This window comes from Vombatus ursinus, unplaced genomic scaffold, assembly GCF_900497805.2.
Source record: "Vombatus ursinus unplaced genomic scaffold, bare-nosed wombat genome assembly UNPS02014781.1, whole genome shotgun sequence".
Classification (NCBI taxonomy): Eukaryota; Metazoa; Chordata; class Mammalia; order Diprotodontia; family Vombatidae; genus Vombatus; species Vombatus ursinus.
Window position 1 is genome coordinate 20948787 of NW_020954559.1, and position 21414 is coordinate 20970200.

A 21414-nucleotide genomic window follows, 5' to 3' on the forward strand; every position below is an offset into this window, starting at 1 on the left:
AGGTCCTCAAATGAGGCCCTTTGACTATTTGGATTCAATCATATATATTAAACAGAGGCATATAGATATAAAACAGAGACATAATATTCATTAGGGATCTAAGCAAAAGTGCTAACCTCCCCACCTGTATGGTAAATGAGAATCAGCTACAGTCATTATTTCCATAGGGTAAATAAATGTGTACAACAAAAACTCTGTTTCCATCAATTCTTTCGGAATCCAGATGCACTCTTTTTATAGAGAGAGGGCATAGCACAATGATCGAGGGCTCATCTTTTGAGTCAGAAAGGCCTGGATTCAAATCTTGGTTCTGACAACACTAATTTGTCACCCTAACTTAAGTGACTTAACCTCTCAATGACCCAGGTAATTTTTTAGAACTATGAAAACAGAACAGTTGCTGATCTGCCTTGGTATTATTTCCACACTGGGACTTCCATATTCTCATGAAAACACAAGTGGATCCAAGAAAAATGGAAACAAAACAAAACTCATTATTTGGGTTACAATACCAATAAAACAGGATGGCGTCAGGAAGATTAGGAGTCAGGAGGCCAAGATTAGTGACTCAACTCTGTCCCCAAACGGCTCTATTACACTAGACAAGTCAGTTCAGTCCCTTCAGTCTCAGATTTCTCATTTGTAAAATGAGACAAGAGGGGAAAACAAGGAAAGGTAGATGGTATGATAACAGAGAGATGATATAGAAGATATATATGTGTGCGTGTGTATGTATGTATATGTATACATGTATGTGTGTATGTATACACACACACACAATATGATATAGGAGAGACTGTGTAATTACTCATCTCCTAGTTTGTTTCTGTTTTCTCTCTACCACTGAGAATAATCTTCAGTCTGGAAAGAGTAGACACAAAAATTTTAAGAAGAATATGAAACAAGATAGGTCCTATAATCTCCTTATTTATCAGCTCTCAATGAATTTATCACCTTAACTTGAAGGCACAGTGGTATACAGGATAGAATGCTAGACTAGGAGTCAGCAGGACTTTGGTTCAAATACCATTTCTGATACTGTGTGACCGTTAGCAAATCATTTAATCTCTCTGAGCCTCAGATTCACCATTTGTAAAATGAGAGAATTGATCTAGATGGCCTCTACAATCCCTTCCTGTATCTGTGTCTAAGATCCTGGGGCCTTGTCCAAAGGATTTGTATCAGATTACTGAAAGACCTTAGAGATGTCATTAGGAGCCATTGTCAGTGACCTTAGAGGCCAGGAATAATGGGAAAATGTAGCAAGCCTGGGGACAGACAGATATTGTGCTGGCTTTCTAAAAGGGAGGAAAGGTAGACCCTTCAAATTATGCCACAATGAACTTGACTTTGTTTCCTGGCAAAACTCTAGAATATGTTATTAAAGGTGTATGAGCCCTAATAGGGGAAGCTGAGGCTGAGGCTAGTGGATTGCTTGAATTTGGGAGTTTTGAGTTTCAGTATGGCTGAAACTGAGCAGATGGTTACACTGAGTTTGTCAGCAATATGGTGAGACCCCAAGAGCAGGGAAGCATTAAGCTGACTAAGGAAGGGCAATCAGGCCCACATTGGAAATGGAGCAGGTCAAAACTTCCATGCAGATCAGCAGTAGTAGGGTAAGGCCCATGAATAGTTTCTGAACTTTTAGATTGGGTAAGATTGAGAGACTCCCAAAAAACAAATAAACAAACAAAAAAAACCTGAACAGACTAGAATCATCTTTCCGAGTCTAATAACACACCATTTAATAGATATAAGTGTAAAGTCCCTGACTTGGGTTCAAAAAAATTAACCACATGAGTATTTTATGGGGAAAACATAGCTGTAAAGCAGATCATGTAAAAGGTTTTAGAATTTTAGTGAATTTCAAGCTCAAATGAGTCCACAGTGTGGTGTGGCAGCCCTAAAATTTAAAGGGCTGTTGGCCTGGATTAACAGAAGTACAATTTCAACAATTATAGAAGTGAAGTCTCATCATACTGTACTCTGATCAGATCATATTTTTTATGTTCAAAAAATGTTAGTGTAGTAGTATAGTGTTCAATTTAAGGTCCTTTATTTTATTTTATTTTATTTTCACATTAGTCATGTTGTAATGAAGAATTAGAACCAATAGGAGGAACCACAGGAAAGAAGAAACAAAGCAAAACAGAAGAGAAAAAAAAGCAAATAGTGTGCTTCGATCTGCATTCTAACTCCATAGTCCTTTCTCTGGATTAGCATTTTTCGTCCTGAGACTTTTGAAGATGTCTTAGATCCTTGCATTGCTGAAAAGAGCTAAGTCTGTCCAAGTTAGTCATCACACAATGTGGCTGTTACTGTCTACAATGTTCTTCTGGTTCTCCTCACTTCACTCAGCATTAGTCCATATAAGTCTTTCCAGGTTTTTCTGAAGTCCACTTGCTCATCATTTTTTTTATAGCACAGGAGTATTGCATTACATTCATATATCACAACTTGTTCAGCCACTCCCCAATTGATGGGCATCCCCTCAATTTCCAATTTTTTGCCCCCACAGAAAGAGTTGCTTTAAATATTTTTGTACATGTGGGTCCTTTTCCTGTTTTTATGCTCTCTCTGGGATTCAGCCCTGGAAGTGCTATTGCTGGGTCAAAGGGTGTGCACATTTTCATAGTCCTTTGGGCATAGTTTAGGTCCTTTATTTTAAGAAATATAATGACTAAGCTGGAGCACAGAAGACAAATGTGTCCTTACCTTTGACTTTTCTATCTATTATTCCCTAATTGACATTTTGTTTTGTTTACACTTGCTGGGTTTTCACATAACTTCTCAGTTATTAGTACACTGAGGAGAAAATGATGGGGTTGCAGAAATGATTTTTTCCAGTGACTACCTGTAATTGGAGTGGTAAGTGAAGTAATGCCTAAGACCTGAACTCCTAACATGAGTCATGATGTAAAACAAAATTTCAAAATTAGGAGGTTCAGGTTCAGTCATGTCCGATTCTTTGTGACCCCATTTGGGGTTTTCTTGGCAAAGATACTGGAGTGGTTCACCATTTCCTTCTCCAGCTCATTTTACAGATGAGGAAACTGAGGCAAACAGTGTTGAGTGACTTGCCCAGGGTCATAGAGCTAAGTGTCTGAGGCCAGATTTGAACTCAGGAAGATGAGTCTTCCTGTCTCCAAGCTGGGCACTCTAACTGCCCCTTAGAGATCATCAACTTGTTTGATTCCTGTGACTTCTGTCTCTGCTCTGACAACCTCCCAAAAGGATGGTCATGCAGATCTCACCATTTCCCAAAACTATTTTACCTTCATGATAATGAGCTCCCAAATCTTCTGTGATCATTCTTACCATGACTTCCAAATCTTCCATCCCTCCGTTTTCCCAGTGTGTCGTTTCTGTTCTGGGCTTTTCTTCACCACATTGACCCTATGGCTAACTAGTTTAGACTTTGAATCCCTCATGTTTTTACCCATCATTCTTTCCTTCCCTATCTGTTCTCACCCCTAGCATATCCCTTCTCTCCTGCTCCTGAGCTGCTCAACACTCATAGTCAAAGTCAGGCACTATGTCTATTATAAATATATATTACTTAAACTCAACTGGGCCCTCACTACTGTATTACAAACTTTTTACTTACTCTTCACTGGTTGTCTATTATGTTTGTTCACTGCAATACCATGATGACTGAGAAATTTCTCAAAAATTTCTCTCCCCTCAAGTCCCCAGTGCCTAGTATTATGGGCAAATTGAACTGAATGCCACCCCAACCGTTTTCTCATAGCAGATGACCTTACCTCCTACTTTACTGAAAAAATTAGACCACCTATAATGAATTTCCTACTTGTCCCTTACTCTGTATCTCTAAATCATTTTATATCTTCAACTGTCCTTCTTTCTCCTCCTTCTCTCCCTCATTCTCTAGAAGAAATGCTCTCTCTCTGTCTCTGTCTCAGTCTCTCTGTCTCTCTCTGTGTCTCTGTCTCTCTCTCTATGTCTCTCTCTCTCTTCATCTCCATCTAAGAAAAGAGGTGACCTTTCTCCTTTTCAAGACTACATCGTCTTCTTGTGCCCAGCCCTTTCCAACTCTTCCAAGAGTTCATCTTATTGAACATTCTTTCTCCCTTTTATCTTTATTCTTTCCCTTTCAAGTGACTTCTTCTCTATTGATTACATATATATTGAGGTCTCTTTGTCCTTAAAAAAATCTTCATTTGACCCTGCCAGTCCCTCAAGCTATCAAGCTTTTATCTCACCTTCCTTTCACTGCCAAATTCTTCTAGTCATCTGTATTTATTGACTCCTCTTTCTCACTATCCACTTACTTCTCAATCCCTTACCATCTTGCTTCTGACTCCATTACTACTGAAACTACTCTTTCCAAGGTTACCAAAGATCTCTTAAATGATAGACCCAATGGTCTTTCCTCAGCCCTCATCTTCCTTGACTTTTCTGCAGCTTCTGACACTGTTAACTATTTTCTCTTCCCTTCAGTTCCATGACACTATTCTCTTTCATTTCTCCTCTTAGCTATCCAAATGTTCATCCTCAGGTTCCATTGCTACTTACTTATTTATCACCAAACCAATATACAAAGGTGTTCCTTAGAACTCCTTCCATGAACCTTTGCTCTTCTTTCTCTGTGTCCTCTCTTCATGATGTCATTGGCTCCCATAGGTTCAACCTTCCTCTCTTCACAAATTATTCTCAAAGCTACCTCTAATTTTTCTTGTGAACTCCAGTCCTGCAGCACTAATTACCTGATGTTGAAAATACCTTGCATTTATGTAGCACCCTCAATTTGTAAAGCATTTTACATTATCTCATTTATTATTTACATTGTCTCATTTGATCATCACAGAAATTCTATGAGGCAGTTGCTATTATTTCCCCCATTTTATTGATAAGAAACCTAAAGCTGAGAGAGGTTAAGTGATTTGTTCAGGCTGACATAGCTAGTAAATGTCCAAGACAGGATTTGAACTCAAGTCTTCCCAATGCCAAGTCCAACACTATCCACTGTGCCACGTAGCTGCCTATGCACACTCCCACCTGAATGTCCAATCAACATCATAAACTCTACCTCCCCAAAAATAGAACTCAACATCTATCCCATTACTTGCTTTTCTCCTAAACCTCCTTATTTCTATTGAGACCACCACCATCCTTCCAGTCACCCAGGATGACAACATTGGAGTCAAATGAAGCAATACCTCTCAAGTGCTTTGTAAATCTTAAAGAGCTATATAAAATATTAGCTGTTGTTTGTTGTTGTTTTTATTCTAAGAGGCTTCTCTCTCCCTCACTTTGATATCTTTTGCAAAATCCTGACGGTTCTATTCTCGTGATGTGTGTTGTATTGTCTCCTCTCCACTCATACCAGTCACCACCCTGATTCCTGCCCTTATCATGTCTCCCCTAGACTGTTGGCATAGCCCCTTGATTGGTCTCCCTGACTCTGGTCTCTCTCCTTATCCAGTCCATTCCCCACACAGCTATCAAAATCATATCCTAAGGCACAGGTCTGACCGTGGCATTCCTTTGCTCAAAGCTTCCCTACTGCCTTTAGGAAACATACAAACCCCTCAGCTTGGCATTTAAGGCTCTTCACAACCTGGTCCTAATCTACCTTTCCAGGTTTATTTAACATTGCTTCCTTTTATATACCTCTATTCTAGCCAAACTTGGGACTCCAACCTTGGTCAATCTCACAAGTTACTCATTCCCCTTGCCTAGAATGAATGCTCTCTCTCAGTCTCTGTCTGTCTCTGTCTCTCTCTTTCTCTCTCCATCTCCATCTCCCCCTTCCCCTCTCTCCCTCCCTCCCTCCATTCCTTCCTGTCCTCCTCTCTCCTCCCCCTTCCCCCTTTCCTCTCCCTCTCTCTTACCATTTCCCTCCATCCCACTCCCTCCTTCTCCAATCTCCCCCTCCCTTGCTCCTTCTCTCCCTCACTCTCACTCTCTCATCTTCCTCCCTCCTGCCCTTTAAGGCTCAACTCCAGGACCACCTCCTCCATGGAGCCTTCCTAGGTCCCTTCAGTGGTCAGTCCTCACTTCCTCTCCAACTTAGCATATGTGAATATATTTGTGTGCCTGCAATATCAGTGCGTAATATAAGTTCCTTTAGGGCAGGAACTGTTTATAATTATGTCTCTGTATCTCCGATGCCTCCGTGCTCGCCCATAATTGGCACTTAACAAAGTTTGTTAAATTAAATTCTAAGGGGAGGCAAAAGAGTAGGGTTACAGGATTATTATTTTTTTCATTCTTCACAGAGGAAAGTTCAGTAGGATGAAGGTTTGTAAAGACAGAAGGAACTCAGAAGGCAAGACTGAGTATGTCTCACTAATAGATTGAAAAGCCAGGAGATGTTCATGAATTTTTACTGAAGTGTTCATTTTTATGATGAAGTCTTACTTTTAGGATAGTGTTTTTGAAGTCAGGAAATTAGATAACTTGTCATTGGGATCATTTCTATTCAAAAACTGATAAACCATCATCTTCTAAACATAAAGCCTTTCCTGGTTCCACCTAACTGCTAAAGCCCTTCCTCCTTAACTACTTTGCCTTTAGCTACCTTGTATTTGGGGCAGCTAGATGGCGCCATAGTGCACAGAGTGCTGGGTCTGGAGTCAGGAAGACTCATCTTGCTGAGTTCAAATCTGGCCTCAGACACTTATTAGCTATGTGATCCTGGGCAAGTCACTTAACCCTGTTTGCCTCAGTTTCCTCTCTGTAAAAATGAGCTGGAGAAGGAAATGGCAAACCACTCCAATATCTTTGCCAAGAAAACCCCAAGTGGGATTACAGAGAGTTGGAATATGACTGAACAATAACAAACTTTGTATATATTATATATATATACATGTTATAGATGTATATATAGTATATATAAAGTATATAGTATATATATATAAAGCAAACCAGCAAACCAGGTTCGGTCCTGGGGGAGACTAGTCTATAAAAGTTGAATATGACTCTTTCTTGAATTCTCTTAGGTCTTTATACCTCTACCCAGGAGAGGATCACTTACAATTTACATTTGGCTCATGTCTAGGGTCTCCCCAAAAGGAGAAGTAGAAAGTTACTCAATGTACTATGTAGAGCAAGCATAGGACAGCTATTTATTTTCTCTACGGTAAAAAAAAAATTCTTAACACACACAAAACCCACACATAGGCACTGGCAGAAAGGTAAACAATCAGCACTAATATATAACTACAGTTACCCTCTCCTGGGAATTTGAGACTTCAGTGTATTTCGTATCTCAGCATTGCACTGTCCAAAAACAATTCCCTCCAATTCCATGTCTTCTAGCAAACCAAACCAGGCATTGATTGGGCTCATTCTCTTGCTGATGGTCATCTGGAAGTTGCCAAAGGAGCTCTAATACACATTCCATGAAATGACCCCTTTAAGTCCCCTACCCATGCATGCTCCCTGAGGTGAAACCCCTACTATGTATAAATATAATGCCTCCCCCCCCCCAAATAGCATATAAGCTCCTTGAGAGGAAAGACTGGGGTTTTTTTTGTCTTTATATCTTCATTTCCTAGCACACAGTAGGTATTTAATAAATGTTTGTTGATTGATTGATCTTAATCATTCATGGGTTAAGTTTTTACAAGTGGTACAGTTTTCTCTGCAATTTATAGTCATAGAGAATGGGTAAGGCACTGAGAGATTTGTCCAGGGTCACATAGACAGTATGTATCAGAGGTAGATTTGGAACCTAAGTTCTCCTGGCTCTGAAGTTAACTCTCTATCCACTGTACCATATTGCCTCTCTGATATAATTACGAGAAAATGAGAATGTGGGACTTTTATTAAAACCACACATCTGGAATTTACACAAATCTAAATTTTAACCTACCAAATTGTGTGTCCATGTTTCCAGATACCTCTCACAAGAAACATTCAGGACTTCTAACCAGGCTTAACGAGAAGTTTTAGAAATAATTCCTCATAGAATTTTCTGGAGTTGCTTCCTGTCATGTTAACTGCTTACTTGTCCCAGCTCTCTTTTTCTGAAAATAGCAACTTCTCACTCTTTATGCTACCAGAGGGAGTGAATAGATTACAAACGTATTAGAGCTTCCTCTGCACAGGTGTCAGTATAAGGCAGTTATTCTAGAACCCTTCAAGAATGCTGTTTTATCATATTGCTTGGTATATTGCTGATATATTCATATTACTAGGGAGTATTTGATTTTCAAAAAGAAAATGGTAAGGGTGTGTTGAGAAATGATATGTGTGTTATTTTCACACATTGTATGTGATATGCATGTGATATTTTATATATAACATTTATACAGGACTAATGACATATGTTGCATGATTGTATTATGCATATATCATATCATATATTTACAACTGGAAGAAACTTAGAGGTCACCCACTCATTTCATAGATAAATTTCAATTCAAGAAAATATGCCTATATTAAGCATCTACTATGTGCAAGGCACTGTGCTAAGTGCTTGGGGTAGAAAAACAAAAATGAAACAGTCCCTGGCTTTAAGGAGCTTGGGTAAAAACAGAATTTGACAGAATTCTACTAAAAACAGAATTTGAGAGAAGCTAAGTGATTTGCCTAAAGTTACACAGGTATTAAGTGACAGAGTCAAGATTAGAACCCAGATCATGTATTCTTTCTCTTGTATATTTTTAAGTCATATTTTATTAATGTCCTTTTTCAAAAATCACATTTATCTACAAATTTATGCCTTCCTATTTCCCTATTCAATGAACCATCTCTTATAACAAAGTTTAAAAAAGAAAGAGGTGAAAAAACAAAACAGTTCAGGAAAACTAATCAACATGTCAGCTGTGTCTGGAATCCTATCCAGTATTCCATACCGTAGCCCCTTAGCTCTGCAAGCCCCCTGCTTCATGCCTTTTTCTTTTAAAGTAGAGGTTTTTTAATTATTTTTGTGCAATGGACTCCCTTGGCAGTCTGCTGAAACCTCTAGACCCCTTCTCAGCACAATGTTTTTAAATGCATAAAATAAAATACATAAGATTACAAAAGATACCAGTTACTAAGAGCTTCTTGTTTTGGAGTATCTGACACATAGAAATCAAAACTATGAACAGATATCACAACTTGGATTAAATAACTAATTTTGTAGAGTGGTGATATCAAATTCAAATGGAAAACAGGCCACTAAAATGTTCATAAGGATCCCTGCAGTGACATATTGACTTAAACTTAGAAATCCACCATGTAATGTTAATACATTACATTCTTTTGTGTTTTCATTTTATTAAATATTTTCCAATTACATTTTAATACGTTTGGGTTACACTCCAAAGTGTTGCGGGCAGCAATGTGGTCTGCGGCCTGTGTTTGGAACCTATGAGGCTAGTTTATTAATATAACCATCTTCTCTTTCTTCAGATACACTCATAGAAAACTGCCCTCCCTAGAAAGTAGCAGGGATACATTGACTGGCAGCTCAAGTTGTGCCAACAGGGCACATAAGTAATGTTGAATATGTGGTCCCTGCATCAGTGAATCTTCCACTGTAAAGACCTCAGTATTCCAAGCTGATATAACTAAGAGAAAATGAGAATGTGGGTCTTTTATTAAAACCACAGATCTAGAATTGACACAAATCTAAATTTCCACCTACCAAATGGTGTGTCTGTGTATCCAGATACCTCTCACAAGAAATGCTTCTCAGTGTTCCAACCTGTGCATTGTGAAAAAAAATAATAATTTTGTCCTTGGTTCTTGTCCTCGGCGGCAGGTACCCGCAAGATGGAGTACAGGGGCAATAGCTGGCATGAGACCTGCTTCATCTGTCATCGCTGCCAGCAACCAATTGGAACTAAGAGCTTCATTCCTAAGGATGATCAGAATTTCTGTGTGCCCTGCTATGAGAAGCAATTTGCTATGCAGTGTGTTCAATGCAAGAAGGTACTTTTACTCTCTCAATGACATTTCACAATTTTGTCACTTTGCTTCTGGACTTCCCCTGTGTGATTTTGGCCTTTAACTCCGTATACACACACACACACACACACACACACACATATACACACACACACACATATATATATATATATATATATACACTGCTTCATTAGATTCACCCTCATTTAAACTTCTTGAGCTCTCTGGTATATCATGAAGTTAGAAATCTTTTATCTGTGCCTCCTTCTAGAAAACTTCCAAATATTTTTTCACATAGGTAAATATTAATTTTTGAACTTTATTTTTCTCATTAGTCTTCTTTGCTGTGCTGCTATGTGTTTTTTTCATACGCTGCTCTTCCACAGTATAAAGAAAGGGTGCTCATGCTATTGTTTGCCTTCTTGAGGAGAGCATACACTATTTACTATCTACCTCCAGTTTCAATTCCACTCCCTTTTGATATTGTTTAGATCCATCTCTGGCTCAAATTTCATAGATTTTTAGAGCTGGAAGGGGTCTTAAGAAACATAATGTAATAATGTACATAATGTAAAGTGTTTTGCAAACCTTAGCACACTAAATAAATTCTAGGTGGTGGTAGTAGCGGTGGTGGTGTTAGTAGCAGTAGTCGTAGTAGTAGTAGTAGTAGTAGTATTGTCATGATACAGTACAAACAATGCTAGCCTTTAAATCAAGAGACTTGGGTTTGAGTTCCACTGCTGGCGCTTAAAGTTATATGATCATTGGAAAGTCATTTTACCTTAAGTTTCCTTATCTGGAAAATGAGGTTTGTTGTTTTTCAGTCGTTTCAGTCATGTCCAACTTTTGTGACCCTATTTGGGGTTTTCTTGGAGTGGTTTGCCATTTCCTTATCCAGATTATTTTGCAGAAGAGGAAACTGAGGCAAACAGGGTCAAGTGACCTGCCCGAGATCACACAGCTAGTAAGTGTTTGAGGCCAGATTTGAACTCAGGAAGATGAGTCTTCCTGACTCCAGGCCCAGCATTCTATCTACTGCACCACCTAGAAAATGGGGTACCTGTCAGCTGTTATCTAGTCTGGGTTGCTTACTTTTGAGAGGAAAAAACTGAGACCCAGTCACATAGCAGCAGAGCCAATGGAAAGAACACTGAATTTGGAGTCTAAAAACCTAGGTTCAATCCTGGTTCTGCCACTTATTCCCTCCCTGTGTGATCTTAGGCAAGCTGATTAACCCTTATGACTTTGGTTTTCTCATCCATGAAAAGAAAAATGAGAGGCTTATACTAGCTGATCTCTAAGGGTCTTCCAAATCTAAATTTCTGTTATTTGAACTCGAGCCTTCTTAGTCCAGGTCCAGGGTATATTCAGCACCCTTCTCAGAACCTGATTTAATTTTTTGCAGATAGATAGATGGATGGATAGATAAACAGATAGACAGATAAAGTTTCTTTTAAGAAAGCAAACACCCTCATAGATTGTGTCCCCAGATTTCTTGGTCTTATAATTAACAAATATGTTCTGGGCACTATTAACTTCATCTAGGTCAATTGCAGAATTTATTTGAAACCATTACTGATGCCTGCCTTTATCTTTATCACTAAAATTCCTTCTGTTTCACCATTTAAGGGTTTTTTCTTCCCTTTTTCAGGAAGGCCTATTGTTTGGGGAAACTGCACATTAATCTCTCAGTTTATCACTATTAACTTTTGGCTAAGTCCCACCCCATGCTTTTCCTTTCTGTCAGTCAACCTTAGCCAAAGTGCTTTCAATGAGAGACTTTACTGCCCCTTTTGGAAGTATAGAATCTGTGTGCTAATTTTCAATAATTCAATTCAATAATTTTCAATAATTCACTTTTGAAGCTGCTTTCTCAGACATTTTTTCCCTTTTCTCTACTTACACTGCTTTTAATTTCATCTCTTCCTTAATCCCTGCCTTCTTTCTGCTTCTTATACTTTTGCTTAATTTTCTTTCCATCCTTAAACAACAATCTCCTTTTGTTTGGAGCTCTTGGTTGGTTTTATCTTGGTAAGACCTGGGCAAAATTCATTGTTACTTCTAGCTTTTGTCCCAGCAGGGAAATTGAAATAAATACCTCTTCCCTCTGCTACTAGAAATTTGCCTCTAATACAGAACTTTGAATTTTAAAAATCAGTTTATATCAGAAGCTACCTTATAAAGGGCAGCTAGTTGGCACGATGGATAGAGTACCAGGCCTGGAGTCAGGAGACTCATCTCAGGAGACTCATCTTCTTGAGTTCAAATCTGGTCTCAGACAGTTACTAGGTATGTGACTCTGGGCAAGTCAGTTAACTATTGGCCTCAGTTCCTCATCTGTAAAAGGGACTGGAGAAGGAAATGGCAAACCACTCCAGTATCTTTGCCAAGAAAATCCTAAATAGGGTCACAAAGAGTTGGACAAGACTGAAAAATGACTGAACCTTATAAGGGGACCAGCACCCCTCCTCTAATTGAAAAACCCACCACAATATTTAAACAGTAGAGTTAACAGGCTCTTTTAAAAAGCTATTTACAAGGTTTCCATCACATTCATGACTTTCTTTTTCTAATGAGGGCTGATCTTGGGCTGGCCCTCTTCTTTCTCTGTCCTGCTCTAGAAGTTCCATAAGTTAAAATGTTCTGGAGTATCCAGTATTTCTACCCTAAGTCCTGGAATGTAGTGTATCCATTATGTTATGGTCAGCCCTTTCCAGGCATAGATTGTTTAATTTTTGAATTTGTATCCCTATCACCTATCATAGGACCCCAATGAAAGTACATAGCTTGATTATGCCCCCAAACTACAGATTGCTGCAACATCTCTCCCTAGGGACAAATATTTCAATCGCCATTTTAGAGCTGAAGAAACCAGAGGCAAAAGGTATTGAATAAAATTGTGTGATAACGCTATAAGAAGAAAGAGTGAGGTCTGTAGGGAAATTTCCAAAAACTTACCTATTTTGCTTTAGAAGAATTCTGAAAAGGACCAAATATTGGCAGGTGAGAAAGTTCATTGCTCCGTGAACACACAGGCGATTGTCATTAAGAAGTTGACCCTATAAAAACCTTTGTTTTTCTTATTAGGCCATTACTACTGGAGGAGTCACTTACAGGGAACAACCTTGGCATAAAGAGTGCTTTGTCTGCACTGCGTGCAAGAAGCAGCTGTCCGGACAACGTTTCACTTCTCGGGATGAGGATGCCTACTGCCTCAACTGCTTCTGTAATTTATATGCCAAGAAGTGTGCTGGGTGCACCAACCCCATCAGTGGTAGGTGTTTGCTTTGAATTAAGCAGGAAATGCCTACAAATTCAAAGAGAATCCATTTTTGCATGTGTCAGCTTAAAGTTTGAAAGTATAGCATTTTATAAAAATGAATCTGATTTTGTTAACTGCCTGAACTTTACTCACCATAGGCCAGGGGTGTATGGATCCCTTGGGCAGTCAAGGGCAGCCCAATACTACCATGGTTTGTACCCTGTATTCATAATTGAAGAAAAGGTTTTAGCTAGAAAGAGGTGAAAATAAAGATGTAATTATTTTCCCCATCCAGGTTCATGGACTGTTTAAAATCTACCCCAGGTTAAAAACCCCTGCTGTAGGCTAATATTCTGAGAAAACCTCTTTAGTCTCCTTGACCTATCTCTTTCCACAGATTGCTATTCAACTTTAGCTTGTCTGGTCACTTCTCATCTATCAGGTCTTTTGACATGGAGTTTACTATTTCTGCTTCAAGTTGGATTATTTCCTGCACTGCTGTTTATTAACACATGACAAGCACATGCGATAAAAGAAAGCAGGTGATTCAGACTTGGCAGCTTTGCCCTGTTGGGACTCCTGTTCAAGGTCAAATTGACTTTTTTTATTATAAGGCCTGGCGTAGTGGATATAGAGCAGGCCTTGGAGTCTGAAAGATCTGGGTTCAGGTTTCCCCTTTGATATACATTGGCTGTGTGACCCCATGCAAATCCTTTCATGTCTCAGTGCCCCATGAAACTCTCTGAGTTGCAGAGTAGGTACCTGTCTGAATAGTGGAAATTTCTCATTGAGGTTCAGATCACAGGTCCAGGCCACAAAAGAAAAAAGAAATCCATAGCTCATTGAGGATAAACATAATGAAGTTTTGTTTCTAGTTTTGTTTTTTAATTTCACACCTCTAGTCAGGGTTCACTAGTGGCTCAAAAAATATTTGATTGGTTGACTAGACGAGGAGTGGGGAACGTGCAGCCTCAAGGCCACCTTCCAGGTCCTTGGGTGGGGCCTTTTGATTGAGTCCAAATTTTACAGTACAAATCCTTTACAACACAAATTCTCTGTGAAGTTTGAATTCAGTCAAAGGGCCACATTTGAGGGCCACATGTGGCCTCGAGGCTGTAGATTCCCCACACCTGAATTGGACTGTAATATACACATCAAAGGATCAGATGAGCAATGAGGCATAGTTGGTAGTCAAAGTTAGGAAAAGGGTTATTGTTGTTCAGTTGTGTCCAACTCTCTGTGACCACATTTGGGGTTTTCTTGGCAGAGATACTGGAGTGGTTTGCCATTCCCTTCTCCAGCTCATTTTCAGATGAGGAACTGAGGCAAATAGGGTTAAGTGACTTGCCCAAGGTCACACAGCTGGTAAGTGTCTGAGGCCAGATTTGAACTCAGGAAGATGTCTTCCTGACTTCAGGCCCAGCATTTTATCCATTGCGCCACCAGCTGGCCTAGTTAGAAAAATACAGGTCTACAATCCCATCTCTGAAACTTAGTGGCTGTGTGACCGTGGGCCAAACACTTAATTTCTCTGAGTCTTAGTTTCCTAATCTGTAAAAGAGATAATAACACCCATAGTACCTACCTCACTGGCCTGTTGTAAAGTTTAAAAGAATGTCTGTAAAGAGCTTGACAGATTTTAACACATTACAAGTGTAGGTTATTAGTTTTAAAGTCTTTCTAAGACTGTAAGTTCCGTGAGGGTAGGGACTGTCTTTTGCCTTTTTTTTTTTAATATCCCCAGTGCTTAGCACAGTGCTTGACACATATTAGGGATTTAATAAATGTTTATTGGTTGATTTTCCTGTGTTACAATGCAAAGAGTGACTTTGCATATCTTAGCATTATCCTAGAATTATAAAATATTAGAGCTGAAAGGGACCTTGGAGGTCATCTAGTCCTTTGGCAGATAAGGAAACTGAGGCCCAGAGAGGTAAGGAGACCTTTTAGAATTAAAAAATAAAGAAAAAGGAATGATGGAATTTATTTTGATTTGAAATTCACCTTCCAATGTTTCTTTTTTAGATTTCTTTCTTAATCATACAACAGTTTCATGGTATTGGGCAATAAAATATTGAATTCACTACAACCTCATAGACGTTTCTATTGTAGGAATAATAACAATAATAATAATAGTAATAATAATCCAGCACTTGACAGTTTGCAACATGCTTTATGATTACAAAGTCTTCTCTAGACAGAAACTGATAGGATAGAAATTCCATGAAAAGAGGGAAACTAATTTTCTGAAAAAGAAAAGTAGAATCTTGAGGCCCATGAGAAGAACTTTTGAAAACATAGTTAAAAGACACCTTTTCTGGATTTTCACACCAGTGCACACGGGTCTGGTAAGGTGAATTTCTGGCAAACATCAGGACTCTTATCCTGATTGAGAAAAATGCAGTTTTAAAAACATGATTTCTTTTTAAAGATTAGAATTATCACACTTTGTGAAAGAAGATGCTTAATGTGACTATAGACTCCTTCCATCCCTCTTGCCTCCTTTGCTGTATTCTTTCTATTGGGCTAAGCAAGACAAATAGTGGTGCTTCTTATACTAGGTTTTTGTTTTTTTTTTTTAAATTGGGATAGAAGATATATTCTTTCTTCTCAGGCTTAGCCAACTGACTCCAACCTATGGAACATAGTTAGTAAAATAGCAACAGGGATAAAAGGGCTTCTCCATAATTTCACAGTTTGGTAGAGTATTGAAAAGTGCATTTCTATCACTTTCTGCCTATATGATGACCTCTGGGAATTCACTTTTAACTCCCTGGGGTCTCAGTTTCATTAAATATAAAATGAGGGAATTGAACAAGGAATAAGTGAGACTCATTTGCCCCCTTCCTCTTTATTATTCCACGGTGGGAGGAAAGGCTGGTCTCTTACTGGAAAGATTACCAATGAGAAACCAATCTCACAAAGTACTTTGTTTTGCACCTATTTAGAGTATTTATTGTAGGATATTGTATATTATATGTATATGTGTGTGTCTTATTCTCAGTTCCATGAGGGCAGGAAGAACTGCATATTATTTAACTTTGTATCTCTTTCATTCACAAGCATTTATTGAACTAGTCACTGCGCCTCAGAGTCTATGTAGATATTTAATGCTTTTTTCATTGAAGTGAACTCTTGCTTTAGGTTTTACATAACTCAAGGCATGGTCTAAATGACTTCAAAGTCATTCCTACCTGTAGTGAGTTAAGTAATTTTAAGGCACTTTATAGCTGTGGTGTTCATGTGTCCTTGATTTTCCAGGATAGCCCCAATTTCAAGGAAAGAAGGGTACATTTAATAAGATATGCAAAAATAATATTCTTTGACCATATATTCTTGGTTTAGAATATATGGTCACCCATTGCCTTAAAATACAGTATTCCAGTCATTGGGTCTTTGTTGGTTGTTCATTACAAATCAATCTAGTTCCTCTTGAGAGATGCCATCTGTGAAGGTGGAAGATATATATGTGGAAATGAAGGTGATGTTTTACTTAATTTTTTAAATTAATTTTTATTGAAATCTTTTTTACATAATCATTTTCCTAGTATCCTAATATGAGCCATCTCATATTACAAGTAGTATTTTTAAAGATTAAAAAAAAGGAAAAAGAAAAAGGAAAGGAAAAAATCAGTACAACTGATCGATACTCTGAAAAAGTCTAAAAACATGTGCAATGTGGGATCCCTGTGGATGCCCCATCTCCTCAAAAAGGAGACTTGAGATAATCCTTTCATATTTCTTCTTTTGAGACATGTTTATTCTTCATAATTTTGCAACATTTACTTCTGATTTTTGTGTGTGTAATTTTTCTTTCCATTTATATTGTTGTAATCATTGTCTGTATTGTTTTCTTGACTCTGCTTTACATCAATTCATGTGGAAATGAAGGTAATACAAAAAAATTATATCAGTTGCTTAAAATCCATTAAGAAAGAGTTGTAGGATTTGGATTAATATGCTTTATCTGTAGTAGACTGGAGGTAATCAATGGTCAAAATTCAGCTTAAGCAGTTGATAGTAATAATAGCTAGCCCATACAATACATACATACATACATACAGATATACATACCAGCTGGGTGGCACAGTGGATAGAGTACTGGGTCTAGAATCAGTAAGACTCATCTTTTTTAATTCAAATTTGGCCTTAGACATTTACTAGCTATGTGACCCTGGGCAAGTCACTTAACCCTATTTGTGTCAGTTTCCTCATCTGTAAAATGAGCTGGAGGAGGAAATGGCAAACCACTCCAATATCTTTGCCAAGAAAACTACAAATGGGGTCACAAATAGTTGGATATGACTGAAACAACTGAACAACAACCACAACTCTGTGTTTGTGTGTGTGTGTGTGTATGTATGTGTGTAATCCCATTTTAAGGTATGCAAAGCAAATTACATACATTATCTCATTTGATCCACGTAACAACTCTTGAAGGTAAGTGTTAGTATTGTTCCCATTTTACAAATAGGGAAGGGCCATTGCCAGTTGGCTTGACTCACATCTTGCCACTAGACTCACATGACCCTGGTAGAGAGAGTAAGGCTGATGACTTTGCATAGCTCTGCCTCACTTAAATCCAGTTCACTTGCCAGTTAAGGCATTGCCCTCATGATGTCAGTCAGTCCTTTTCAAGAACAGAAAGACGAACAACCAATAGGGAAACTGAAGCAAAGAGCAGTTAACTAACTTGCTCAGGGTCATGCAGCTACTTGGTGTCTGAGGCAGGATTTGAACTTGAGTCCTCCTCACTGCAGGTTCAGTGCTCTATCCACTGTGCCACCTAACTGTCTGAGTTACTCAGCACTAGGGATTCTAGGAATAGACATTACTCAACAGTGGTTTTTTTTTTTCCTTTAATGTAAATATTATAGGGACATTTTGCTTTAAACTACAGCCATAAGGATTTTTCTTATAAGGAACTCCTCTCTATAATTTAAATCTACGTACAAAATTTCCCTAGAATTTGTTTTAATAATTACAGAAGGCATGCCCATTTGAAAATTATAGCAGACTGCATTTTATTTCCAGATGACATACTGAATTTCAGAACTAAAGGTATCCTTGTGGAGTACCTTTCTCCTTTTCAGCTTCCTTTTCTGTGTTAGAAATGTAAGCCCTTTGAGGGCAGGGACATTCTTTCTTTCTACTTATATTTATATTCCTGATGCTTAGCACACAGCAAGTACTTAATAAATATTTGTTGACTAAATTACTGAATTTAATGTACTTCTTAATACCCTTTTCCAAGTCTACTATTTTTTTTTCTAATGGAGTGATATTTAGTCACAGTCAGTCAGTTTCCTTAAAGATCTTTGTGTAGACAAATAGGAAAGACCAAGCAGTCAAGCTCAGAGGGACTTCATTTCCTTTGAGCAAAAATTAGCCCCAGTTTCCATAGGCTTCTTGTAAGCCTTAGCAATAGATGATTCATATTCCTCCTACTTCACTCTTCTTCTCAGCCCAAGAAGCCCTAGGTCGATATGCCTTTAGTGCTGTATCTGATGCAAATTTTCCTTTCACCAGGACTTGGAGGAACAAAGTATATCTCTTTTGAAGAACGCCAGTGGCACAATGACTGCTTCAACTGCAAGAAGTGTTCTCTGTCCTTAGTTGGACGTGGCTTCCTCACCGAGAGGGATGATATCCTTTGCCCAGAGTGTGGAAAAGATATTTGAAGCTCAAAAACAAGGGGAAAGCTGTGCTTGCCAAATACATGCATACATATATATATATATTTTTTTTTCCTGAAATATGCCTATGTTGTATACTAGCTTTAATGAGCCACACGCAGACTTTCTTTGTGGGTTTTGCAGTGGGCCTCACATCTATAAAACTTTTTTTCTCCTGGGTTGGACGTGTCCAGAGGAAATAGCAAATACTTTTTCTTCTAGCTATAGCAAGGGAAGTGGTTCTGAATTTGTGTAACTGAGGCAGGTCCAAGAGTGAATAGATAACCGATCAATATGAGCTAATTTTCTTTCTTTGATTGAATGATTGATGCAAAGAGAAAATACGGTCAACGTAGGATTTGAAAATCTTTCCAAAACACGAGGGAATGTCCTGGCTGAGGATGGTGTTCGTTGACTGTGTAACCACATGTGATACAAGGTGTAGAGTAAATTCTTGTGGTTTAGAATGTGTATATGTCAGAACAAAACTTTGTGCCACACACAGTGTGAAATGATAATTAATCACTGAAGGCAGAAATGTTATGTAACAAGCACCTGCTGTGTTGCATGATTAGGTAATTGACTGTGTCAGTGTTAACTGAAATTGCATCACGCCTTATCTTTTTCAAAATAATAAAAATTATGTCAGCCAACAACGTCACATTTCCCTTTTAATTGTCTGTTTCTCCCTCAAAATATTTTTGCTTGAAATTTGTGGCTTTGTCAACAGGCATTTATTAAGTGCTTAACTATGGTGCCAGGCACTGAGCTCAGTGCTGGGGCCACAAAGGAAGGAAAAAAACAATCCTTGCCCTCAAAGAATTCACATTCTAATGGGATGGGCAACAACAGGCAAATAACTATGTATATAAAATATATATACAAATTAAATTGGAGGGACCAGCATTAAGTGGGAAAAACTTATAGAAGGTGGAAATCCAGGGAAAATACATTGGGTAGAGAGATGGAGTGTGAGGAACAGCAAGGATACCAGTGTCACTGAATCATAAGACTAGGTGGAAGATAGAAAGGTGTAAGAAGACTAGAAAGGTAGGAAGGGGTCAGGGTGTGAAGGGCTTTAAAAACCAAAAAGAGGATCCTGGAATTAATAGGGTACAGGGAGCTGAGTAGAAGATGGGCTGGAATTGGGAAAGACTTCAGGTAGTGACACTGTCCAGGACACTATTATAATAGTCCAAGTATGAGGGATGAGGATCCATACCAGGGTGATGGCAATGTCAGAGAGGAGAAGAATAAGGCATATAGGAGAGGAGATGTGACAGGCAACAGATTAGATATGTGAGGTGAATGAAAGTGATAATTATACCTGGGTTGGTAGCTTGGGTAATTGGGGGCATGGTGTTAACCTTCAACAGTAATAGAGAAGTTCAGAAGAGGGGAGGATTTACAAGAAGAAATGATGAGTTCATTTTTGGATAGCCGAGTTTAAGATGTCTTTAGGACATCTAGTTCAAGATGCCCAGAAGATAATTGAAGATATGAAACTAGAGATCAGAAAAGGAGTTTAGGACTGAGTAAATAAATCTGAGAATCATCTGAATAAAGATGGTCATTGAACTCTTGGAGCCAATCTCACAAAATGAACTAGTGTTGGGAGAGAAGAGAAGTGGGCTCAGGACAAAGCCTTGGGGTACCCAAGGTTAGTAGGCATCACTTAGATGATTGAGGACTGAGCAACCAGTGACTGAAGAGCCAGAGAGGTAGGAAGAGAGCTAGGAGACAACAGTGTCTCAAAATTTGAGAAAGAAGAGAGTATTAAGGAATAGAGAGTAACTGACAGTATTAAAGGCTACATAGAGGTCAAGAAGGATGAAGGCTGAGAAAAGGCCATAGATTTGGCGATTTAGCGATCACCAGAAACTTTGGAGAGACAGGTCAGAAGCTAGAGTGCAGAGAGTTTAGAAGAGAGTGAGAGGACAAAAAGCACCATTTGTAGATAGCTTTTTTTTTTTTTTTTTGGTGAGGCAATTGGGGTTAAGTGACTTGCCCAGAGTCACACAGCTAGTAAGTGTTATGTGTCTGAGGCCAGATTTGCATTGTAGATAGCTTTCTTAAGGATTTTAACTACAAAAAGGAGAGATACAGAAGATAGCTATCAGGGATGGATGGGTCAAGGGAGGGTTTCTAAAGGATGGGAGTAACATGGGTGTTTATGTAAGCAGTAGCCAGGCAGAGATTGAAGATTATTAGTGAAAGATTCGCAATGATGGAGAGGGCAATCTGCTGGAGAAAACAAGAATAAATGGAATCAGGGTGCATGTACAAGGGTTAGCCTTGGCAAGGACAACTACCTCTTCATGTGAAACAAGTAAAAGAGGAGAGAGGGAGAGAAGAAATATGAATGACATGCTATGATCGCATGATGTCTAAGGTAAGCAACAAGTTCAAATCTGCAGTTAACTGGAGCTAATGATAAAGAGATCACCATCACAGGTTTACTCTTTGCTTGAATATTATTTCATGGTAAAAGACAATACACCTAGCATTGAGGTGCTATTCATTGCTAAGTGTTAGTGTGCTATTATGTTGGCTATGATTTTTTCTAAAAAACATACCTTTGTGTCACAAAGGCTAAAATTTTAAATTGCTTAA

At 38.5% G+C, this 21414-nt stretch overlaps 1 protein-coding gene across 4 annotated transcripts in view; it reads left to right on the plus strand.

The window, feature by feature from the left end:
• LOC114046317 (four and a half LIM domains protein 2) overlaps window positions 1–19462 on the plus strand; it is a 68938-nt gene extending 49476 nt beyond the window's left edge. For all 4 annotated transcript variants that reach the window (XM_027866615.1, XM_027866614.1, XM_027866613.1 and 1 more), the window contains 3 exons: window positions 9719–9888; window positions 12952–13138; window positions 18656–19462. In XM_027866615.1, coding sequence (XP_027722416.1) covers window positions 9719–9888; window positions 12952–13138; window positions 18656–18807 — 509 coding nt within the window. In that variant the 3' untranslated portion in view covers window positions 18808–19462. The remainder of the gene's footprint in view (window positions 1–9718; window positions 9889–12951; window positions 13139–18655) is intronic.
• Window positions 19463–21414: the final 1952 nt, after the last annotated feature.